This window comes from Primulina eburnea, chromosome 11, assembly GCF_022965805.1.
Source record: "Primulina eburnea isolate SZY01 chromosome 11, ASM2296580v1, whole genome shotgun sequence".
NCBI lineage: Eukaryota > Viridiplantae > Streptophyta > Magnoliopsida > Lamiales > Gesneriaceae > Primulina > Primulina eburnea.
This window is the reverse complement of record NC_133111.1, coordinates 38,369,047-38,381,550: the sequence shown is the minus strand read 5'-3', so window position 1 is coordinate 38,381,550 and position 12,504 is coordinate 38,369,047. Positions and strand designations below refer to the sequence as shown.

Below are 12,504 nucleotides of genomic sequence, written 5' to 3'. Positions count from 1 at the left end.
TGATCTAGAACATTCGCTAGCTAGCATTTAAAATCAATTGCAATCGTCATAAAATAAAATAATCGCATGAGTTACCAAACCTAAAAAGCAATAATCGTGAAACGTGTTTTCCTCTCCAAAACCACTCTAAAACATAAATAAATGGTTTTAAAAATCTTTTAACGTGAAAACGTAATCGTAATCATGAGTGCGGAAAAACAATAGAAGCGCTGGTCCTCGGGTTGTGTGCACCTTCAGTCCAGTCATCTCATACGTCAAGCCCTCCCTCAACATCACCTGCATCCAACACACCTAGTGAGTCTAAAGACTCAACACACCAAATCTTTGTAACGAGTAATACATGTATAAAATCACATGCAGCAGTGAAGTTACTTGTACTTAAAATAGCATTTCATGAAAATGCATAAACTTGAGCATGAACATTTTCGTAAATATTTTCATGAAATGTATAACAGGAACATGAACCTTTACCTCTTTCCTTGAGCTTAACATGACATGATAACATGATATAATAACATGACGTGATAACATGACGTGAATCTTTTCATGATCATAACATTATATTTTTCTTGATTGAATTCAGATCGTTAATTGTGACTTTCCTGACGTGACATGACATGACATGACATGACGATGGTACCATCTACGTGAAACCACAGTACTGGGCGGCGGGGACATCAGCGACACAAGATCGTCAACTGAGCCTTGGCCTAATCTTGATCATAAACTTGAATCCTGAATTCCTCATAGTCACAATTAATTCACTTTCCTCAATATTTTTCATGTTTTCATCACCTTATAAAATTATGCATGAATATATTTTCCTTTGAAACCAAGCATGCACCATGTATTTTAAATGTCAATTTTAATTATAAAATTTCATGGACATTTAATATAAATCATGAATAAATCATAAATAAATCATGAACAATTCATAAGCATTTAAAAATTCACATAATAACATAAAAACTGCATTTAGGGCACTGCCATGACCGTTACTAATTTTAGGTGTAAAAAGACCGTTTTACCCCTGGACTCGACTTTTTACAAAAATCGACTATTTCCTTGATTTCATGACTCTAACATGTCCCAAATAAATATTTAAGCTTATAAGAATTTTCTCGTAATTTTATTTGGCTTAAAACTTAGACTTTTCAATTTATCTTTTAATAGATATTTTAACGGTGTTTTAATCCCGAAAAATACCAAACTTTAATATAAAATTCCTAAATTCTAAATTTAGTCTTTTTATATTATTTTAGCTTTTATGGACCACGACCCGACCCTCGTGAGCCGTTTTCCAATTTTTCTTTAGTTAAAAACTCATTTTGACACTCGAATTTCAACCCCGAGCCATCTCCTAATTTTATCGAGTTACCCCCGAACCATATCGAGCCAAAAGGTGCCAAACATGTTCATTTAGCCTACTGGTCACTAAAATTACCCAAACCCTGACCCATACCATAAAAACGTGAACTCCCAATTACCCACTAAGCTGGCCGAGAGTTACATGTTGGGTGATTTCTATGATGATGAACGATCGAGACCAGCCGGCGCTCTACCGTCCAAACCCGACCCTAGGACACTTACTAAGGACCCTAACGCACCATCCTAACCCAGCCCGAGCCCCCAAGCATCGAGCCTGCCCTGACAAGGAAGGGGCGAACCCTGCACAAAACTGTGCAGGGCTCTCAGGTGGAGTCCTAGCTGCGCTAGGACTCTTTCCCGAGCCCTCGGTTCGAGTCCTAGGCATGCTAGGACTCTCCCCCATCCTCGAGACGACCCCTGGTAGAGACCTGATCCGAGCCGCGTCCCAGTCCCACACAAAAATCGTGAAAACCGAACGCAACAAGGCAGCAGCCAAGGGCTCGACTTTTTCTGTAATCTGATTCCCGTTGAATCATGATCTAGACATGATTTGGTTGCTTTTAAAAATTCGTGAAGGCTATCCTGGACACACTCTAGACGTCATGGCAGTCCCTATAACATGTAAAACATGAATCAGCATATAAAACGTTAGATCGCAACACGAATACGTAGAAACCGAAATAAAACTTCACAAATTATGCACATGCATTCGGCAGTCTATATATGGTGTATTGGAAGAGAAAAAGGAAGATATTGGCATGCCTTTGCGTAACAAACGCACGATATACCGACGACGACGAAGAACGGAGCGGAACCGAGGCAATACGAACACAAACCGTGAAGAACAAGACTAAAACTCACCGCCGAGTGAAGAAGCTGCCGAGAGAAAGAGCTTACCCTAATATTCTGAAATTCTTGGCGGCGTGAGTTGTGAGAGTGCGTGAGTATCTAGCTTAGGGTTAATCATTCTATTAATAAGCTAACTAGAAGATTAAAAAGGCTTAAGGCTAGGTGGGATTAATTAAGCCCACTAGTAAGGCTAGGCCTAAATAAAATTTTAAAAAAAGTTTTCATAATAAAATAAATTAGTGAATTAAATAGCCGGACTGCTAAAAGATCGAGTTTTTGTTAAAAATTCTAATACCGATAAAATTAGTCCCGGCGTATTAAATCACCTCAAAATTCTTGATTTTAAAAAGAATAAGAAACAACTCCCCTAAATTAAATAATTAAAATTAATTATTTAATTAAAACATTTTTTCCACATAATACAGCCCCCGGTCTCCGTTCCTCGATCGTCACCTGAATAAACCTTTAAAAATGTATTTTCATGCAACAATGACAATAAAATCATAATAAGCATGTTCGTCACATAATTTAATAGTAATTAGAATAAAATACTCATTTTTCAAAATTTCTAGATTTGCATGCAGTTGGATTACGTCGTCTAAATTTTTGGACCTTACAAGAAGCCCACCCAAACAAGTTAAAAATTAAAAAAGCACTTTTTTTAAAAAAAAAAAGCACTTTTTTAATTGTAGCTTCTTATACCAAACGGGCTCTTTATGCTTTATGTTATATTTATTAGCTAGTAATGAAACGTAAAATATAATTTTATTTTTACATCAAAACGTTTAAAATTTTAATGTTATTTTCCTATGATAAGCAATTCAAAAAAATATTTACTATCTATTTTATATTTTATATGTAAAACATATATATCTGTCAAATGAGTCAACTTATGATGAGCAGGTTGGTCAGTCAAAAACCCGTCGTTTGGCCGGCGGGTTGAAAATCCCAACCCAACGCATGGTGGGTTGCGGGTTAGACGGGTTATCTAAATAAATAAAAATCATGATAATTAAGTAAAAATTTATTTCATAAATAAATAAATATTTATAAAACAATAAAATTTCTAAATACTGATTTCACATGTTTATATTTTATACAAAGTATTTAATATAAGAAATTCACAACTTTCATTAAAAGATAATTTTTTGGCGCTGTTTGTCTCTAGAAATGTCTTTAAATGAGTTGAAATTAAATTGTGTGGCGGGATGCGCCGAGTCTATGGCCCAACCCAAATCGACGACTCTAAAAATATGTGTTAAATTTATTCACAGATAAAATGCAACTTTTTTAAAAAAAAAAAAAGCTTGTAAATATAAATTCCTATGAAAATAAATATTTTAAATATTAAAAACTAATATGACGGGGGACCCCAGCATGCGTTGAAAATATAGAGCCCAACAAGGTAATAAAAATATAAAAAAGCGAAACCAAATGTGTTCACACGACGGAGCCCACCATTTTTGTAAGATTGGTCAATCGGAAGCCGGTCTCTTCGAACTTTCCTTCGATTTTTCTTCGACATTACCACTGCAAGCATTCAAATTATACACTACACATTCCACAGCCAAGAAACGAACACTTGTGTTGTGTATGTGTATCCTTTCTCCGGTCCAGCTATCAGCAGCCACCTTTACTCAGGTTTGATTTTTGACTTGCGTTAATTGATGACCTGTCTTAATTTCCCTAGTAGATATATGTTGGTATTTTTTTCTGGGTACGTGTTGGGATTGAAATACGAGCGCCTCTGAAGTTGTCTTCGTTTGGTTCTGCTATATTTCTATTAGCCTATGGTGGGTTTGTGTTGGGTTTTTTTTTTTTTTTTTGGATTAAATTTTTTTGGCGAGTCTCATGATATCTGAAGTTTATTAAAGGGCGTTTTGTGAATTGGGGGTTGGCCTTTATTACGGTCTTGGTCTGTCAAGGCGTGTGGCAGGATCTTCATAGTTCCAGGATAGTCAATTAAAAGTCTGATCCAGATAATATCGGCTTCGGTCTGGCTGTTTTCATGGGTTTTCAGAAGTCTGTTATGAATTAATGGTTTTCGGTTTCCGGGTTTAAAATGTTCCCTTTTGTGGCAACTGCTTGACAACTGGCATCCTTTTTGGTTTGTTTGTTTGAAGGGAAACTTGAAGTCAAGGGAGAAGATTTTAATTCCCCGTCTTGTGCTTCAAGTATAATGCAAGAAAATTGGAAGTGATTTGGAAATTTGAATTGCCGAATTGATCTTTCGCTTCATCAGTCTTTGATTTGTTTGTGGAGATTTTGAAGACGGATTGACAGTTACATTTTGAGTTTGTTCTTGAATCTAGCTTGATTCTGGAAAATCGGGGTCAAGCATATGCAATCTTGTTCTTGAATCTAGGTTGATTCTGGAAAATCGGGGTCTAGCATATGCAATCCGATCATTGCTTATATTCGAATTGCCCAGCTGCATATTCTCTAATGTCTTGCTTACTTTTGGAGATTCATAGCCGAGGATGCCTCTGCTATCGTTGTGTTTGAAAGATGGAATCTCTGCGCCTCTCTTTGCTGAAAATTGCATTAACCTTTTTAAGTCTACTTGTGCTTGTAAAATCCCCCGTTACATCTGCTTCGGAGTTTTCGAAGCAGCGGAAGGCTTGTGGAACATTCCATGTTAGGCATGTGGGTGATTTTGGCCATGAATTGTTTTTTGTAGATGGAAAATTGGTGGACAGATATATATTCTGTGATGCTCTGGAAAGTGATCATGGGAGACATTGCTTCTTTTCAAGAAATATTGGAAAAGAGTATTGTGGGTTGGATTTGGCAGTTGGTATGCACCATCTTTCAATTATTTTTTTGCTCATTAGTCAGTTTTATTTACCATTCAAAATCTCATTTGTTAGATTTATATAACTATCAAGTATCACCGTTGTAAAGTCGGGAATATGTCTATTGCATCGCAGAAAAGTTGCACTTGCAAGTGGGAAGAAAGTTTTTAAAAACTGTTGTTAGAGAAGAAAGTGGTGGGCATGATAACAATGAAACATCTCAGCATGGTAAAGATAATCACACTGAAACTTCTCTATTGAATCCCAAAATGCTAGCCATGGCGGTGCCAGTTTTCTGTGTTTTAAGTTGTGTTTTACTTTGCCCATGCTTCCAAGCAAGGAAAAGGGAAACTGAGCACACCGTTCTCTCAAAGGAGCCTAATTCAAGTGAGTCGAATCAGTTTTTTCGTTATCCAATCAACCAATGTTATAATTTGCATCTTCTTGCCATCGTAATAATCCAGTTAAAAAATAACCAAATTGGTTAACTTTGGATTGCACAATCATTTTTAGTCCTGGGAGTCTTTTTTACTTGTTTGAAAATTTTTGGAGTTGCCTGAGCTCAATCCATGAACTGTCCATGCAGCATTTCACATATACAACTGGTCCTTGAATAAAATTTCCTTTGGTTGTGTGTTCATGCACGTAATCAGATGCTCTGCACTTTTTGTGAAATAATAATTTTTTCATACCTTTATCTCGCTTTACTGGAAGTGGTAGTTACCTGGGTTTCTCTATCCCTGCAGTTGATTCAGTTTCGTCTTTAGAAATGAATCCCGTGTCTGAAAAGTTTCCAGGCAGTCCACTGAGAGTGCCAGGCAGTCCACTGAGAGTGCCAGGCAGTCCGCTGAGAGTGCCTCCCAGTCCTTCAAGATTTTCCATGTCACCAAAACTTAGTAGGCTTGGATCTGTCCATCTAAATATGAGCCAAGTTGCGAGGTTAACAAATAATTTCTCACCATCGTTGAGGATAGGTGAAGGAGGGTTTGGAACGGTCTACAGGGCTGACCTACCAAACGGCCAGGTTGTTGCCATCAAACGAGCAAGAAAGGTACAATTTACTTATTTCATTATCAACCTAATGTTTGACCCATCCGCTGAATCTTTTTCTGCTACAGTAAATAATAGTGACAGTCATTGCTGAGAGGCATGTTCTCGATGTGTGTGGTGAAGAGGAGTCTATTATTGAAATTTACAGATTTTTTCCTTAGTGAATGTATTGAAATTTACATCGCGATTCCCTGCATGTATAGATTATTAGTTGGGTTTATTTGGACATGACTTATTTCTCCTGGGGCTGGACAAGACTTTGTTATTTCAAATGCTATCTGCTTTTAGTTGATACTGGCTTTCCTATGGATGACGTTCATAGTAACTTTTTTTTTTTTTTTTTTGGCTTGATGAATAAATGAAGCAACAGGCTGAAGCTCTGCATGGTGAATTTAGGAGTGAAATTGAGCTTTTGGCGAAAATTGATCATCGAAATCTAGTCAAGCTTCTTGGCTATGTTGAAAAAGGGAATGAACGATTGATTATAACAGAATACGTGCCGAACGGTACACTTAGAGAACATCTTGATGGTAAAGCTTTTTAGATCCTACAATGTCGCCAATATTCCTTATGTTAAAGAAATATAATGCAATTTTTGTGCTCATATTTACTTGGTAGGTCTTAAAGGGAAGATATTGGATTTTAATCAGCGGCTTGAAATTTCAATTGATGTCGCTCACGGCTTGACCTATCTTCATTTGTATTCTGGTAACAACTATTTCTACATGTGTTTGTTTCGACACCTCTTTATATATTTGAAAAGAGAAGAAACATATTATCTGGTTAATTATTGTTTACTTTAATGTAGAGAAGCAAATAATCCACAGAGATGTGAAGTCCTCCAATATTTTGTTGACTGAGAGCGTGAGAGCCAAGGTTGCAGATTTTGGATTTGCCAGGCTAGGAGAAGACTCAGACAAATCACATGTATCCACCAAAGTAAAAGGAACTGTTGGTTACCTTGACCCTGAGTATATGAGAACAAATCAACTCACAGCCAAAAGCGATGTTTACTCGTTTGGGATATTGTTATTAGAAATTTTATCTGGTCGTCGACCTGTGGACTTGAAGAGACCACCTGAGGAGAGGGTGACAATTAGATGGGTAAGCTTCTTTCTGTATCTGACTAGGTTATTTGCCATATTCATTGTGCAAAGCACAATTTTTTTTATTTTTTTCCTTTTGGATGCCTTAAATAGTTGAAGTGTAAACTTTCCAACAATGTGGTCTTGATTCTTACAATATCTGACAGTCTCACTATGCTTAAGAACCTGTGAAATTCGCAGAAGTGGAATAATTTTGAATCGCTTCTTTAATTTGTTATAATGGTACAGGATCTTGAAGTCGAACTTTTTATGCGATTCAATAATTTTTACCTGCTACGTTAACTTATTGATTGCAAAGTTTGTTAGTTGATTTTTCACCTGAACAACTTGGATTTTGTTTGCTGAACTCATTACACGGAATGCATGTTATGTAGGCTTTCAAGAAATACAACGAAGGAAAATTTATGGATTTGTTAGACCCTTTGATGACTGAAACTGTAGATGACGAAATACTGGCGAAAATGTTAGGCTTGGCCATGGATTGTGCAGCACCCACACGAGCTGATCGTCCGGATATGAAAACAGTAGGGGAGCAGTTGTGGGGAATTAGGATGGACTACTTGAGAAATGAAAGGAGATATTGACATGTTGTCCTGAGCTTACTCGGTGCTCTTTTTGTATACTCAATTGTTGTTCTTGTTTGACAGGAGATTGGAGTCTCAGGGTATATCATTTTTCAGGTTTATAGATCATGTGGATTGCAGTTTTTAAATCTTGGAAATGAATTGTTTTTTTTAATTCATGATGTCTTTAAAAAGAAAATGACGGTTTTCAGGATTTGTATATGTTTCTTTAGTCTGTTGTACTCGCATTTTATTGTGGTGTAGGTTTGGCGTTTTGGTTGTTTTGTCTTTGTTGAAGGTGCGGTCACCGGGCATACTTATAGAAAGACATGATTTTTATCATTCCTTGTTTGTTATAAATCCATCAAATAATATTGCCTTCCCACCTGTGAAAAAGGAGTAGATTCTTTTGAAACTTATATTTCAGCAGACCAATATTATTACTCGAAAGTCAAGAGTGATGGGAATTGTGTAATTCCCTCTTCAAAAAATGAAATGACATGCACTGGGGGAAGAAAGAAAAATCTTCTTTTGGGCTGTTAAAAATTGTGATATTCATTTACAAATATATATTTTCACCAAAGACATCGGTGTACTCGGATTTTTAAAAAATACTGCTTCTCTGGTTGATGCCAAGACTGGAGGGATAATCCGTACATATATCCATGCGTAATGGGCTGACAGACTCGTCATCAAGATATGCTGCCTCTCCTGAGTCCACTTCAGATGCTCTTCCACCACAGCCAAATGTTGAAAAGATTTTAGAACATTTTCCTTCAACGAACAATTGTGACAATTTTCGGCAATATGATAAATGTGCATTAAATGGATGAACAAACAAAGTGGTGGTTGGCTACTTGTGCAGCGCAAGTTTCGGACATAAATTCAAGTAACTTGTTTTTTCTTAGGCGGTTTCACACTCGAAATTCGACTATAAATAGGTGTCTCATTTCTTCATTTTAGATCTCCTTTTCTTCGAGTTTTCTCTCATCTTATAAGCATTTGAGTGCTAAGTTCTATAATATTTGTGAGGTGTTTCGTTCTCTTGTATTAAGAGAGTGCGTGTTTTCTTTGGAAACACAGTGAGTGAGTTGTACACCACAAAATATTATAGTGGAATTCTTTTCATCTTGCCCGTGGTTTTTACCCTAATAATTTTTAGGGGTATTCCGCGTAAATCTCGGTGTCTAGTTTATTCTTTATTTTTGGATTTTATTATCTTAAAGTCCGCACGTGAGACCAACAACAATTATAATGATGTACACGACATAAAGGACTTCTTGTTGGGGAAAACCCATAAACCGCAGAATCCATCACGTTAAATCATTAAGAATTTGACTGAAAACTTAAGCGGAAGCGTACCTGAAGCCATAATCTTGAATTCTTTAGAACGTGTCTTGATCTTCCAGATCTACGCGCTCTTTCCTTGAGAGAATCCTTTAGTTTCTCTTCAGAACTATTTTCTTAATGGGGAGAGAATAGTGAAAGTGATAACGCGAGATCTGGGGACCATGACCCTTATTTATAGATAATATCTTCTGATATTTCCGTTTTAGCCCATCATAAAAACAGAAATTACACTTATGTCTCTACACATTAAAGGCCCACAGCCCATTAGATACATTAAAGCCCAATAACCCGAAACTTTATTTGATCACTTTATTTTGGGCTTAACTTAACAGACAACCCACACACATAATTATTCACATATAAGTCCATAAAAATAAAATTGATCCAACAATCTCCCACTTGGGCTATATGTGCAACTTTATAATTATGTTTGTGAAAATAACCTTATGAGCTCAAAAATTGTTGTCATTCCGAAATGTGTCTATAACCAATCCGGTCCGGTCCATCAATCACATCAACATAGGATCAAAGCAGTCTTCGCTACACTCAAGGTAACTAGACCCATCAATGGTCACATATGCCAACACAACTGAATGACATGGATCATGAAGTGGATGTGTAGCATGGAAATTTCATGCAATGTGACCGTAACATGCCTATTTCCAACTGGTCCTCCCTTAACCTTATTGAGATCAAACTTTAAACCATAATCAGAGTGTGACTTCACTTGAAATTTATTTCTGCAGAAAATAAATTTACATAACTGTAACTGAAAATGTCTACAACTGAAAAGCATTTAAAATAACAAACTCCCACTAAAACTGAATTTCCTCAATTGACATAACACCCATACTAGCAATGTGCTCATGAAACTGTTTGGGTGGTAGTCCTTTAGTAAGCGGATCCGCAACCATGGAGTTTGTACCGATATGCTCAATAGACAACTTTCCACTCTGAATTCTTTCTTTAACAACCAGAAACTTGATGTCAATGTGTTTAGACTTCGTCGAGCTTCTGTTGTTATTGGAATACATAACTGCTGATTTATTGTCACAATGTAATCTTAGTGGCTTTTCAATGCCATCAACAATGCGCAGTCCCGTGACAAAATTTTGCAGCCATATTCCATGATTGGATGCCTCATAACACGCTACAAACTCAGCTGCCATGGTGGAAGAGGCTATAAGTGACTGTTTAGCACTCTTCCAGGAGATGGCACCTCCAGCAAGGAGATAGATGTAGCCCGACGTAGATTTCATACTATCTTGGCATCCAGCAAAATCGGAGTCAGTATACCCAATGATCTCAAGCTGATCCAACCTCCGATATATGAGCATGTAATCTTTTGTTCTCTGTAGGTATCGTAAGACCCTTTTGACTGCTTTCCAATGTTCCACTCCTGGATTACTTAAATAACGTCCCAACATTCCTGTCACGTACGCAATATCTGGACGTGTACAAACCTGAGTATACATCCGACTCCCCACTGCAGATGCATAGGGAATCTTCTGCATTTCCTTTTCCTCAAAATCATTCTTTGGGCATTGTTTGAGACTGAATTTGTAACGACCCATTACAGGCCCAGTGGACCGCCCATACGGCCCACTGCCCCAATCGACCCAAGGCTATCCCGATCTTGTGACTTGGCCCGTAGGCCCAGTGGGCTTGCCCACCCTGTGGTGTCACTCACGGGCTTTCCATAGGCATCGTATGGGTTACTCATAGAACTCTTAAGCCCATGAACTTAAGTTTGTGCCTCCCCAGGATCGAACCTAAGACCACATGGATATATAGGTACTTAGCACAATCCTGGTTATATCCATGTGGTCTTAGGTTCGATCCTGGGGAGGCACAAACTTAAGTTCATGGGCTTAAGAGTTCTATGAGTAATCCATACGACGCCTATGGAAAGCCCGTGAGTGACACCACAGGGTGGGCAAGCCCACTGGCCTACGGGCCAAGTCACAAGATCGGGATAGCCTTGGGTCGATTGGCGCAGTGGGCCGTATGGGCGGTCCACTGGGCCTGTAATGGGTCGTTACAATAAAAGGCGCCTTTTATTGAACGACCCAAGGCTATCCCGATCTTGGGCTCTGCTCTATGGGCCTTAGCCCCTCTGGAACTCTTCCCTCACGGGCTTTCCATAGGCATCGTTACTCATAGGACTCTCCACACCAGGTTGGTGGAGTGATACCTCCCCAAGTCTCGAACCCATGACCTCCTGGCTTAAGTACATTGTTCAAAGAGACTTGGTACCAATCTAGTAGCTCAATTGGTACCAAGTCTCTTTGAACAATGTACTTAAGCCAGGAGGTCATGGGTTCGAGACTTGGGGAGGTATCACTCCACCAACCTGGTGTGGAGAGTCCTATGAGTAACGATGCCTATGGAAAGCCCGTGAGGGAAGAGTTCCAGAGGGGCTAAGGCCCATAGAGCAGAGCCCAAGATCGGGATAGCCTTGGGTCGTTACAATAAAAGGCGCCTTTTATTGTAACGACCCATTACAGGCCCAGTGGACCGCCCATACGGCCCACTGCCCCAATCGACCCAAGGCTATCCCGATCTTGTGACTTGGCCCGTAGGCCCAGTGGGCTTGCCCACCCTGTAATGTCACTCACGGGCTTTCTATAGGCGTCGTATGGGTTACTCATAGAACTCTTAAGCCCATGAACTTAAGTTTGTGCCTCCCCAGGATCGAACCTAAGACCACATGGATATATAGGTACTTAGCACAATCCTGGTACCAATTGAGCTAGTCAATGTACTTAAGCCAGGAGGTCATGGGTTCGAGACTTGGGGAGGTATCACTCCACCAACTTGGTGTGGAGAGTCCTATGAGTAACGATGCCTATGGAAAGCCCGTGAGGGAAGAGTTCCAGAGGGGCTAAGGCCCATAGAGCAGAGCCCAAGATCGGGATAGCCTTGGGTCGTTACAATAAAAGGCGCCTTTTATTGTAACGACCCAAGGCTATCCCGATCTTGGGCTCTGCTCTATGGGCCTTATCCCCTCTGGAACTCTTCCCTCACGGGCTTTCCATAGGCATCGTTACTCATAGGACTCTCCACACCAGGTTGGTGGAGTGATACCTCCCCAAGTCTCGAACCCATGACCTCCTGGCTTAAGTACATTGTTCAAAGAGACTTGGTACCAAGCTCAATTGGTACCAAGTCTCTTTGAACAATGTACTTAAGCCAGGAGGTCATGGGTTCGAGACTTGGGGAGGTATCACTCCACCAACCTGGTGTGGAGAGTCCTATGAGTAACGATGCCTATGGAAAGCCCGTGAGGGAAGAGTTCCAGAGGGGCTAAGGCCCATAGAGCAGAGCCCAAGATCGGGATAGCCTTGGGTCGTTACAGAATTTGTCTCCCTTAGCTACAGGGGTATCCGTTGGTTTACAATCTTGCATCCCATATCGCTTGAG

At 39.1% G+C, this 12,504-nt stretch overlaps 2 protein-coding genes across 3 annotated transcripts; one reads left to right on the top strand and one right to left on the bottom strand.

Annotated features, from left to right (window-relative positions):
• Positions 1-3,650: 3,650 nt before the first annotated feature.
• LOC140805834 (calmodulin-binding receptor-like cytoplasmic kinase 3) lies at positions 3,651-8,013 on the top strand. Of its 2 annotated transcripts, none has more exons than XM_073162162.1 (8): positions 3,651-3,858; positions 4,341-5,014; positions 5,148-5,399; positions 5,759-6,063; positions 6,433-6,592; positions 6,681-6,770; positions 6,871-7,166; positions 7,543-8,013. In XM_073162162.1, exons 2-8 carry the CDS (start codon positions 4,726-4,728, stop codon positions 7,750-7,752), a joined length of 1,602 nt encoding a protein of 533 aa, XP_073018263.1. In that variant the 5' UTR covers positions 3,651-3,858; positions 4,341-4,725; the 3' UTR covers positions 7,753-8,013. The 2 variants fall into 2 exon arrangements, with proteins under 2 accessions (XP_073018263.1, XP_073018262.1); XM_073162161.1 differs by having other exon boundaries at positions 6,427-6,592.
• Positions 8,014-9,896: 1,883 nt separating this feature from the next.
• On the bottom strand, positions 9,897-10,655 carry LOC140805609 (secreted RxLR effector protein 161-like). Its single transcript, XM_073161870.1, has one exon. The coding sequence runs from the start codon at positions 10,653-10,655 to the stop codon at positions 9,897-9,899; it is 759 nt and encodes a 252-aa protein (XP_073017971.1).
• Positions 10,656-12,504: the final 1,849 nt, after the last annotated feature.